This window comes from Thrips palmi, unplaced genomic scaffold (assembly GCF_012932325.1).
Source record: "Thrips palmi isolate BJ-2018 unplaced genomic scaffold, TpBJ-2018v1 HiC_scaffold_18, whole genome shotgun sequence".
Classification (NCBI taxonomy): domain Eukaryota; kingdom Metazoa; phylum Arthropoda; class Insecta; order Thysanoptera; family Thripidae; genus Thrips; species Thrips palmi.
Genome location: NW_023144627.1, coordinates 4,978,080 through 4,990,115, shown reverse-complemented (window position 1 = coordinate 4,990,115; position 12,036 = coordinate 4,978,080). Strand labels below are relative to the sequence as shown.

Sequence of the window (12,036 nt, the reverse complement as noted above, 5' to 3'; positions counted from 1 at the left end):
AGGGTGAATAACGCTCACCCCTATTCACACAAAGCATTAAGCAAGCAAGCAAGCACTCTGTGACAGCATCAGACATTCACAGCACAGGACACAACTTCAAAAATTGCGTCTGAAGTTTGGAAAAAGCTCTTTCTGCATTGATATCTGTTGCCAGCACTCTAACTGTAAGTACTGTCCATGCTTCTGGTTTGGTTATTTTAAAAACATTTCCCTCCTCAAATGTCATGTGAGTGCATGTTACCCATGTTGCTTATTGATCTACCTTATTTGGTTCTGGTTTTTAACTTTAAATTCAGATTCCATTCAAAGTTTTATCTCCCCTCTTACTGTCACAGTGGTCCAAATTGGCTGTCAATTTCATCCTCTGACAATAATTATGTGCAACTTTCATTAACACATATGTAACCTTGCAGTTTATTTCACCACCCACATGGTACCAACAATTTGTTGTCTTTGTTTCTAGGTCAAAATGTGAAATAGCCCATCCCTTTCTAGGATGTAACAGATGCTGGACGTTCTGCCAGTCGGGTAAGTGCTGTATGAAGCATTAATGACCTGACCTTCCTCCATCTCATAGATATTGTTTTGTTTTATGATGATGTCTTTCCTTCTGACAGGAATAAACTGCTGTTGCTTCTTTTTTTCACCAACATCTGCGTACAGGATATTTAATATCTTGTCGTGGTTATCTTCTCGACGTGATGGACGCTTGTGATTCTGGTGCTCTCTCTCAGAGCTTTGAGAACTGCAGCATGGAAGAAGGCACTGGGAACAAGAATCAAACAGGGACATCAGTGAACAACAATATTTCGGCTAGTGGTGGTAACTGGATGCAAATGACCCAATCAGAAAAATCAAATCAACCATCAAATATTAATGATGAAATTGAAGATTTGCTATCTATGACAGTATCAAAGGATTATATTAACTGTGTTTGGACCAGTGAACCTGATGGCAAGAATGCTGTTGTTACCAACAATTTAGTCTCTGCAGATGTAACTTTAAACAATGGTGAGTCCTCCAATCATTCTGAAAATTTAAGTCCAAGTTCAATGCCTAAGGAAGAGATAGAACCATCGAAAAGTCCAAGTCAAATGCCTGAGGGAAAGACACAACAAGCTAAAAGTCCAGGTCAAGCACTTGCGGAAAAGAGTGAACCAGCTAAAAGCCCAGCCATTATCAGGAGGAAGAGGAAGCGGACTTCAAAGCCAAAAAGCAAAGCGGAAGATTCAGCTGCAACCAAAGCCACCACCATTCATGAAACTTCTAATCCAAAAAATTCCAATTTACTTGGGGAAGCTGCTGAAAACAAGCAAACTAAAACACGGCAGAGAGCGAAATCAGGGGAGAAGAAAGTTTCACTGGATGAAATTGATGTTGAATCTAAAGAATGCGCTGAGAAAAAGGATAAACTGTTCTCTGCCTACAAGCAATTTGTTTTGAATCAACCGGTGCCTCCTTACAACCCCAGCCTATTAAATAGCCGTTTCACTGTGGAGAATCTTCATGTCTGCAAAGCTTGTGGTGATAAGTAAGTTCTTAACAGCTTGTTTATTTTTGCAGTAGTCGGCAGATAAATTTTGAATTTTTTAAGTTGCAACTAACTCATAATTTTACTAACTTTGTTTTTGTTTCTTTTCCATATAGATTTGTACTGGAAACCAGTCTCCTTGGTCATATGTCCAGGAAAATTGGAAGATTGTCGTACAAGTGCCCAGTCTGTGAGGGCCGCTTATGTTTCAATAACAGGTGTGCTTTCCTAAATCATATAAAGGCTCATGGATTTAATCCTTCTTTCTTGAAACCTGGAGACCTGTCTATTTTGCCTCTTGAAGCCGATGAAAGTGAGTGTGATATCCTTTTCAAAGAAAGTTCCCTCAATCTCTCCAGCTGTCCAGAGTGTTCTGAGATGGTTGACTCTATCAAGTTGCATTTTGGTGGAGCAAATACTACAGAGAGAGTAAGTGGTGCTCTACTTTGTGAATTCTGTGGGTATGTCTCACCATCCAAGTGTGCTGCTTCTGCACACACTAGGTATCATAAAAGTGAACCCTCATTTTTATGCCCAGACTGCGGAGAAATATTTTTAAAGTCCTCTTCTCTCCTAAGTCATATGAAAACAAATTGTCACCATGACTCAAAAAGGACAGTATTTAACTGTTATCATTGTAGTGTGGTAATTCAATCAGTAGATGAATTTTTTGAACATTTGTTAACCCAACATGTGAGATCTGTGTACAGGTGTCATCTATGTGGAATTTCAGATAGATCTGTTGAAGATTTCAACACTCACAGAATAACTGAGCACAATTTGCCAGAACTTAATTACCTTGCAGGTACAGCTGCTTCTTGTACAGTTACCGAATGTGATTTATGTCCAAGTACTCTTATTAATGAAGCATCTGTAGAAGATCATGCCTCTTTCCACACCACTTATCATAAAAATGTACTAACAATATTTCAATGTGCGCCATGTGAGAGAAAGTTTGCTAGTAAAGCCCTCATAGTTGACCATCTACCCTCATGTCAAGGTTCTAAAGACTCTGCTTGTAATAATAATGTTATTGAGGGTGATTGGCCCGAAGTGCCTGAGTTCACGAACTCTGGTCCATCAGACAAGCTGATCCAGAGAGCATCAGTCACTTCAGAATTTACTCCCACTTCTGAAAGTGATGGCTTGAAAAATGTTTCTCTAATCCAACCATCAAAGTGGAGTCCCATCAATGACACAAAGTCACAAGAGACATGTGAAGAGGACAGTGAAGTAAAGTTAGACATCCCAGTGTCTCCCACAAATGTGCAACCTTCAAAAAAGAGTGTTGTTTGCAAAATTTGCAAGAAAGTAGTGTGCCATGGGGCTGATAAAGCTCTTATCAAGAGACATTTTTCTTCTGAGCACTTTGATATTTACATGAATGCAATTCATAGAGAAGTTAATGGACAGTTGACAAATCCAGCAGAAGACTATGTAATGAAAAGTGACCAGGAAATTGTAGATAGTTTTCTAAAATCTTTCACCAACAAAGATAATGTTCCAAAGATAAGATCAAAGAAAAGAAACGTGAAAAAGACTACCACCAAGATTACCAAAGGAAATGCTCCAGAAAAGTTTGGATCGAGAGCTCAAAAAGTAGGTCCTCAGAAAAATGTGAAAAAATGTTACAAATGTTCTTTTACAAGTAAGGATCTAAGGACTTTCAGATCCCACATTATTTTACACAAATCAAATGCATCTGAGCTGCAATGCCCGGAGTGTGGTCTGTGCTTCATAGTGCGACCCCCTCTGGAGAAGCACTTAATTGCGCGCCATGGTATCAAAAATGTTGGCAAATACCTATCTGACAATGGTTTTGAAGATCATGAAAGTGAGTTGGAATTGAGCGATAACGAAGATCAACTTATAAATGTTGAGTCAGATTCAGAGGTGTTACAAGAAAACCAGTGCAAAGTCTGTAAGGAAATATTTGAGAGTAACATGTTGCTTGAAAAACATTTCAGAACACATGGGGGAGCTTTCCTTCTCGCCAATCTGAAAGCCAAACGGTCAAGTTTATAACAAATCTTCTCTTTGTTAGCAATCCATTCCCTCCAGTAATTAAAGCAAAGGATCATAGAAAGTATTTTCAAGACTGTGTTTTAATTTCTTACTTTTAACCTGTTTAACTTTGTTTTACATTTATATTTACATATTCTATTCAGTTGTGTAACGCAACTGATCATCATAGTTCTCCTTTTCCATTTAGAAAAAAAAGGAAATGCTGCTGCTCTGATCAGGCTGTATATTTTTTATTATATAAAAGATTCTCCTCTTTACTGTAATATTTTATCAATATTTTAGCGTACTGGATGTGTACTTGTAAATAAGTATGAAAACTCAACATTGTACCTGTGAAAAAGCATATTTAAGTTCATTTTAGACGTGCATTCAACCTTTATCACCTGTTTTGTTAAATTTTGTTCAAACTAAGGTGATTTAAGCCATGCATATTTTTTTTCCAATGCCTTAGAGCTTTGTCTGTATAAAAGATAATGAGTGATTTATTATATTCTTATGAATTTCAAAAGATATGGAATAAAAATGTCAAATTTGATGTCCTGGCCAAATCTTAATTTTTTCTCACAGTCCTAATGATGGCACCATTGTGTCCAGAACATTTAGAGCTGCGGCATAAACAGGCAAATATTCCCACGATGCATCAGTGTCAACAGGGTTGCCTACCTCATGGTTTTGCTGTCGAGAAGGCAGCCTAGTAGGCAGGCTGAGGTTGTCAACCCTTTCGACGCTGGTGCATCGTGGGAATTTTTGCCTACTTATGTGAGACAGCTCTGCTCGCCAACATTTGTGGGGAGTCTGGTGGTGCCCAGTATTGTCTGTCATGCCGCCTGGTAACCAGGCTGGTGGTGGCCATAAGGCATCTGTAGGTCTTATCAACTTTCTGAACTGGCCAGAAAAGTCGTGGGGGAGGGGGGGGGGGCGCAGAGAGAGAGAGAGAGAGAGCCATCAATAAAACAAAATCAGGCGCTGAAAACTGCCGCGGTCGTCATCATTTTCGGCGACCGTGGTAGACTGCGCTCTGCCACCAGGCTGTGGCACACAGATAGTGTGTCTCCATGGTGGCATCCGTTACGCGCCCGGCTGTGTAGGCAACCCGCCACGCCTACCGACGACGCGGGTGGCCTTCCATACCGCAACGCGGCGCAGCGGTGCCGTGGGCCGTGGCATCATCGTTCCGCATGCCGCGACGATGTTGCGGCGGAGCGAACCTACAGTGCACAGTGGGCCAGACGACCGGTGGAGGCGGCCAAAACTCGAGACGCGTTTTGAGCTCCAGAGTCGCTGAAAGGGGCTCGAACCGAACGTGTGACCCCACCAATGGATTCCTCGTTCGGAGAGCAATCCATTGGTGGGGTCAAACGATCGGTTCGAGTCCTATTTAGCGACTCTGGAGCTCAAAACGCGTCTCGACTTTTGGCCGCCTCCACCGGTCTTCTGGCCCACTGTGCAGTGCAAGAGCCCCCCCCCCTTCCTGTGGCGAATCCATAGTTCAATGCTTGCACCGATTTAGGTACTTGACCGGCACCGCCAGGCTCTGGTGCTAATTTTACCCGCTGCCCCGCGGCCTTGACCCGCTGCCGCGGCTTGCGCGGACCGCGCGCCGCCCCGGCGAACCCCGGGGAGCCTCTTCCAGGATTCCTCCTGGAACAGCAACGCCTCGCAGTGTGCGCTGTGCGCATGTTCCACATTTACTGTGCAATGTTCCTATCTCTTCCCCGCCGGCCTGGCCCTGGCAGTGCCGGTCCCTCCCCCTCCCCCCTGGCCTGCCGGCCTGACACAGTGCGGGCCTGCCGCGGGGCTGCGGGCGCGGGCCGGGGCCCGGCCTGGTGGTGGGGGGCGACCGGCGTTGGAGGGGGACGCCGGCTACCCGGCCGGCTCGGCTCGGCTCGCTCGCAGTGCCGCGTCCGGAAAGCGCTTGCCGGCGTTTCGGGGGGCTTGCCGCTTCTCGCGAGGGACGCAGTGAGCCGGCCCTGTCGCGGACGCAGCCCGCTCGACTCGTCAGCGTCTGTCTCTCTCGCTCTCGCGCGCGGTGCGGCGGGGACCCGGCAAGCCCTCGCCACCCCTCCCCTCCCGCGCCCCGCCTCGCCCCGCCTCGCCCCGCCTCGCCCCGCCACGCCCCGTCGGCCGGCCGGCTCGCCGCGTCGCCGCCTGCCTCTCCCTCCCCTCTCCTCAGTCAACAGGTGTCCGCCTCTCCGTACGCATCCCTGCCGCCCCGCGCTCCGGCCGCCCCGCGCTGCAGCGAGCACAGCGACAAGCCCCAGCGTCCGACTCGTCCAGCGTGCACGCCGTGAGGCGCCCTCAGGCAGAGTTGCCTTGCCAGTTTCGCGAGTGCCGAGTGACTCCCCCAGAACACCATGTCCTTACAAGCCGCGCTGTTAGCAGCCACCGCTGTGTAGGAGGCCCTGTGTGAACGTGGACCCGCGTGTGCGTCGTTTTGGCGTTTTGGCTCACTTTGCGTGACTGTACCTTGCAATCGCGCCGCGTCTCCCTCCCTGGAGTGCTCCTTCCTCCAAGCGCCGACGCCGCCGTGCCGTTTCGGTGCTGAAAAAAGTACAGTCCGGGAAGAAAAGTCAATTTCTCGCTTGGAGGCGCCTGTGATTTTGTGGGAAAAAGTGTTGCGGACTGTGAAGTAGTTCGACAACCTCTTCTGGATACTTGGTTGTCACTCCCATTTTTTCCCGTGTCGTCATCGTCTTGGTTGAGTGAACGTGTCAAGCTGGCCATGGAGTTCGTGGTGGACAAGCCCTTCTATGACAGCGATCTCAAGGAGCTGTGGGACTCGGATCTCGAGCCGGTAAGTCCAATCTTTTTTCAGGGTTGCCACAAAAATGAAATTTTCATTTTCCCTGACTTTTCCCTGACTTCCAGACCCTTTTTCCCTGTTTTTCCCTGACTTTTTTGGGCCCTTTTTTTAAGCAGTCGGGTAGAATAAATGATGAATTTTACGAACGAAATAGGTGTCTAGAGGTGTCTAGTCCGTTTTTCCCTGACTCCATTTCATTTTCCCTGACTTTTCCCTGACTTCCCTGACCGTTTTCAAAATAACTGACTTTTCCAGGTTTTCAAGGTTTTCCAGGCTTGTGGCAACCCTGTTTTTAGCGGGCCGGCACGGCCGGCGGCACTTCACTGAGTCTCGGCGGCCGGGGGGCTTAGCACCCCGAATAGACACCTGTTTATCTCGCTGTATCTCCTGCAACCCGACCCAATTCGAAGAGACGTGACGCCTGTTTTCATATTTCGGCGCCGCTGACGCCGCTCGCGTCGGGGCGCTGGCTCCAGCCGGGCGGGGCGGGGCGCGTCGCACAGTGGGCCAGAAGACCGGTGGAGGCGGTCGAAATCCCGGACGCGTTTTGAGCTTCAGAGTCGCTAATTGGGAATCAAACCGAACGTGTGGCCCCACCAATGGATTGCTCACCGAACGAAGAATCCATTGGTGGGGTCACACGTTCGGTTCGAGTCCTGTTCAGCGACTCTGGAGCCCAAAACGCGTCTAGAGTTTTGGCCGCCTCCACCGGTCTTCTGGCCCACCGTGCGTCGGGGGAGTGTTTGCGTTCGGATTTATTCTTGTCTGCGTCTCAATAACGGCAGTAGCGAGTCAACAGCGACCCGCCTGGAAAAAGCGAGAGTCGATGTAAACACCTCGGGGCCCGGGGGCAAAGCAGAGCATGGCAAGCCGGGGCGCGGCGGGGCGCCTCGAGGCAACAGGATTAGTCACGCCCAATGGGATCGTCGCCGAGGTGTCCTGCCAGTGTCCTGCCCGCGACCACTGCCCCGCGACCTAAAAAAGACAATGGCCGCCGTGCGGCGTTCGGTCAGCGCGTCGGAATCGCGCGACTTTTTGGCCGTGCATTCCAACCAGCACAGTGGGCCGGAGGCGGGCAAACTCTGGACGCGTTTTGAGCTCCAGAGTCGCTGAACGGGACTCGAACAGGACGTGTGACCCCACCAATGGATTCCTCGTTCGGAGGGCAATCCATTGGTGGGGTCATACGTTCGGTTCGAGTCCCGTTTAGCGACTCTGGAGCTCAAAACGCGTCCGGGGGTGCTGCAGCTCAGGGTGGACGGGTTGAGCGACTGGCAGCGTGCGGTCGACGCGCCAAACCGCGCGCCCAGCCGCGCCACTGCCCGCACGTGCACGTGGTGCGCCGCCATATGCTGGCTGTGTTCGACGCCTCGCAGGGCGTCGCCGTCGGCGGCGTGCAGCAGACTGATTCCGAGAGTCGTTTTCGTCGCTCTGTCTCTCTCGCGCCTACTCGGGACGCCTCATGGGTGCGAGAGAGACGGAATGAGTCTGCCGCCGCCAGACACTCGCGTCCATTGGCCGCGCACCAGCCCGACGAGCCTCATCGATGGGTCCACTGATTGGCTGCGGCCCGGCCCGTCCCATGCCCGGCCCCGCGAGGTCCCCGTCGACCACGTGGTCGCGGTTCGCGGCGCGGTCCCGCGCACAGTGGGCCAGAAGACCGGCGGAGACGGCCAAACCTCTAGACGCGTTTTGAGCTCCAGAGTCGCTCGAACCGAACGTGTGACCCCACCAATGGATTGCTCTCCGAACGAGGAATCCATTGGTGGGGTCACACGTTCGGTTCGAGTCCAGTTTAGCGACTCTGGAGCTCAAAACGCGTCCGGGATTTCGCCCGCTCCACCGGTCTTCTGGCCCACGGTGCCGCGGTCGCCGCCGCTCTCTCCCATTTCCCCACCCCCTCCCTCTTCTATTGTAGTCGCGCCGTGCCGCCTCCCCGCCGGCCGGCCGCGCACCTTCGCCTAATGGCGCTGCGATGCCGGCGAAATAGAATATACACTTTTCTTCCGAGCTTGCGCGCTCTCTCGACCGCCAGGGAGCGCGCCGCGAGTGCGAGAGAGACAGAGACACTTCGCAGCAGGTGCCGCGCCGCCGGTGCGCACCGCGCCTCGTGTGGATCGTCGAGGAGCCGCGGAATAAAAAGAGGCTGTCGCTGTCTCTGTCGCACTCGCGGAGCGTGCCGCCTGCGGCCGCATGCCCGTGTGGGTGCGAGAGAGACAGCGAAGGTGGCAAGGCGCGCCACCAAGCGGGATGCCCGGCTCTGCCCGTGACGGCACAAAAAGTTGATTTGCAGGCGCTGCTACTGGCACGGTTCGGCCAGGCGGCCTGGTCGCACAGTGGGCCAGAAGACCGGTGGGAGCGGTCAAAATCCCGGACGCGTTTTGAGCTCCAGAGTCGCTAAATGGGACTCGAACCGAACGTGTGACCCCACCAATGGATTGCTCTCCGAACGAGGAATCCATTGGTGGGGTCACACGTTCGGTTCGAGTCCCATTTAGCGACTCTGGAGCTCAAAACGCGTCTAGAGGTTTGGCCGCCTCCACCGGTCTTCTGGCCCACTGGGTGCCGTTCGGCCCAACGGGAAACCGCAGCGTTTGGCAGATGGCGGTCAAATGGGCCGTGGCGCAGCCAAGCACAGCGCAGCCGGGCCGCATTTGACGCGCCAAGGGAATCCGCGGCGCAGATTGCCCCGCTAATTTCATTTTTCCGAGTCTCGTTCACTAGTGGCGTGGCGGATCAAGAGGTGGCCTTGGGGCGAGGGGTGACCGACCCACTGTAAAATTTTGTGTACAATGATTGTGCGAATGTGCAAGATTTCTGGCGTTTTTTGCTATAGTGATTTTCAGCTGAGTGTCTTGTTCGTTCCGTTGAGTTGCTGAAGACGTTTGCTAGCCTGTTTTTTCCTCAAGGGCTCTCTTCACCACTGCCTTATCTCCATTTGCTCAGGTTTATACGTAAAGTCACCTTCTGTGGGAGTGTGTGTGCGTGCATGTGGTGTGTGTGCGCGTGTGTGTGTGCGCGTGTGTGTGTGCGCGCGTGCCTGCGCTGGCTCAAGGGTGCCCGGCGTTGCCCGGCTGCGGATTCCGAGACTCGCTGTCTCTCTCGCACTCATGGCGCGTGCCGTAGGGGTGCGAGAGAGACAGAGCGACGACACAGCTTTGCTCTTGCTCGGCACGGGGTGACATTGCTCGCACCAGATAAAGAGGCCGTTTCTTTTGGCGTTCACCTTCTCTGTTGAACCCGAATAAATAAGTAGGTTAGGTCCGAGCGTCTGTCCGCCTGTCCGGCCGCGGAATGCCTCAGACAGATAGACAGACAGACAGACGGACAGACAGACAGGCAGACACACAGACATGCAGACACACAGACAGACAGACACACAGACAGACGGACAGACACACAGACAGACGTACAGACAGACAGACACACAGACAGACCTGTCATGTCGGACGGGACGACGCGTTGAAGCTGTAGGTGACCGCACAGTAATACTCAGCACAAGACGTGTGCTAATAGTCCGGGCGGGGCGTGGCAGGGCGTGGCGGGGCGGCCCCCTCCCCGTCTGCCCGAGGTCAGCGATCCCATGAGCTCATCCTGCGTGGAGCGCGCGGCCGGCCGGCATGCGCTGCTGTGCTCGGCGCGGCACCGGGTTCGACTCTCGCCGGCTCGCCGGCCGGCGTCTGGCTGCCAGCCCCGTCTGCCCGGCAGGCCGCGCCCTTCCCCGCGGATTACGCCGGACAAGGGTTTCCCAGCGGGGCGTGGCGGGGCGGGCGCCGGCTTGTAACGGACTTACCGACCCGTGTTTGTCTTCAATGTGTGTTTGCCGTGTGCGTGTTTGGCCGCTTGCAAGGGTTGCCGCCGCACAGTGGGTCGGAAGACCGGTGGAGGCGGCCAAAACTCTAGACGCGGTTTGAGCTCCAGAGTCACTAAATGGGACTTGAACCGAACATGTGACCCCACCAATGGATTCCTCGTTCGGAGAGCAACCCATTGGTGGGGTCACACGTTCGGTTCGAGTCCCATTTAGCACTCTGGAGCTCAAAACGCGTAGTTTTGGCCGCCTCCACCTGTCTTCTGGCCCACTGTGCGCCGTCGGGGGGGGGGGAAAGTTCGCCAATTTTTATGTTTTTTCCCGCCTCGCCTGGGATATTTCTACGAATCAACCTGACGATAGCTTACCTTGCGGAAGAAGACTGATGGTGACCCTTTGCCTTCGGCGAGTAACTGCAAAGCAGTTGGTGACTGTAGTATCTAAACCAACCTAGGCGGTGTGAAAGGGAACCGAGCCGCTGATGAAAGCATCCGAAGTCCGTTTCGCGTTGCTGATTGGGGAAATGCCTCGACCTACATTTTCTTTCGCCAGAAATCGTTCGGCCGTCCCCTTCGGGTTCCCTTCGGGTTCCCTTCGGGCCCCTTCCCTTCCTCGCGTCGGCGACGCACCTAGGTAAGCCCGCGCCTTGAGTGCGGGCCGCACCGCTACACCGCGTGGAGTGAAAGGAGATGACGAACCGCAGGAAAACTCACACTCACACACACACACACACGTGCCTACCTTTTGACAGGTGTCTGTCGATGGAAATCTCTGGCGGGTGATTGCCTCACTGCGATGGTTTTTGCCCGGGCTTGCGGCCAGCGGGCTCCACTCAGAGCGCGCTGCTTGTCGCCCTGTCTCTCTCGCACCGACACGAGACGCCCCACGAGTGCGAGAGAGACAGAGCGACGAAGACGACTCTCGGAATCAGTCTGCAGTGGCGGAGGCTTTGGCGCCGCGCCGGCCGCACGGATAGTATAGTCGGGCTCCGGAACTTCCCACCTGAGGCGCGACTCTGACTGGAGACTCCAGAAAAATCGCGACACTGCAGAAAACGCTCTGTCTCTGTCGCGCTCGTGGGGCGTTCCGCACGTACTGGGGGTGCCCTTCTAGTGCCTTGGAGTGCGCACAGCGTTCACCTTTAACGCAGTGAAGGTGTACTTGTGTCGCAGGTCAATGTCGCCGCAAACAATTTCTGTGTGTGTGTGCGTGTGTGTGTGTCTGTGCGCACACACAGACACACGTGAGCGTGGCTGAGCGTGTCTGTCGACCCGTCAACGCCCGATACGACAATGAGCAATAAGCTCGCGCCCAGGACCCGCCTCTCTCTCTCTTTCTCTCTCTCTCTCTCTCTCTCTCTCTCTCTCTCTCTCTCTCTCTCTCTCTCTCTCTCTCTCTCTCTCTCTCTCTCTCTCTCTCTCACCTGCGCGTCGCCATTTCGTGTAGACGTAAGACCACAGGCCGAGCACCGAAATTTTTGCCAACGCCCCATTATAAAGATCCTCCATAGCCCAATTTAGCAAAATTATCCCCGATTCTCCACTGGCTTTTCCGCTTGTGGACATAGCTTTTCCGCGGCGGGGATTCGATGAGGATGAGCAGTTCGGTTGCCATGCCGACGCCCCCCCCCCCCCCCAATGGCCCCCGCAGGCCGCACGCGCCTTGACCTTCAACTTGGCGGGCCAAGCGGGCCTTGCCTCTTTCGGCGGCCGGCAGGAGAGAGAGAGGGGAGAGAGAGAGAGAGAGAGAGAGAGAGAGAGAGAGAGAGAGAGAGAGAGAGAGAGAGAGAGAGAGAGAGAGAGAGATTGAGAGAGAGTGAGAGAGAGATTGAGAGAGAGAGAGAGAGAGAGAGAGAGAGAGAGAGAG

General features: G+C 52.9%; 2 protein-coding genes across 3 annotated transcripts in view; both read left to right on the top strand.

Moving 5' to 3' along the window:
- The first annotated feature begins 22 nt into the window (after nt 1–22).
- Nucleotides 23–4,091, top strand: LOC117645245 (zinc finger protein 687a-like). The gene is made up of 4 exons (XM_034385299.1): nt 23–164; nt 464–528; nt 618–1,531; nt 1,648–4,091. Exons 3-4 carry the CDS (start codon nt 702–704, stop codon nt 3,554–3,556), a joined length of 2,739 nt encoding a protein of 912 aa, XP_034241190.1. The 5' UTR covers nt 23–164; nt 464–528; nt 618–701; the 3' UTR covers nt 3,557–4,091.
- Nucleotides 4,092–5,746: 1,655 nt separating this feature from the next.
- LOC117645242 (cyclic AMP response element-binding protein A-like) overlaps nt 5,747–12,036 on the top strand; it is an 88,677-nt gene continuing 82,387 nt past the window's right edge. For both annotated transcript variants that reach the window (XM_034385295.1, XM_034385294.1), the window contains exon 1: nt 5,747–6,350. In XM_034385295.1, the coding sequence (XP_034241186.1) occupies nt 6,279–6,350 (72 nt within the window). In that variant the 5' untranslated portion in view covers nt 5,747–6,278. The remainder of the gene's footprint in view (nt 6,351–12,036) is intronic.

What these genes read in the sequence shown, in the direction of transcription:
- LOC117645245 (XM_034385299.1), top strand. Translation starts at nt 702, where the DNA reads ATGGACGCTTGTGATTCTGGTGCTCTCTCTCAGAGCTTTGAGAACTGC. An exon ending in TGCAAAGCTTGTGGTGATAA is followed by an intron (nt 1,532 to 1,647) that starts GTAAGTTCTTAA and finishes TTTTCCATATAG; the next exon opens with ATTTGTACTGGAAACCAGTC.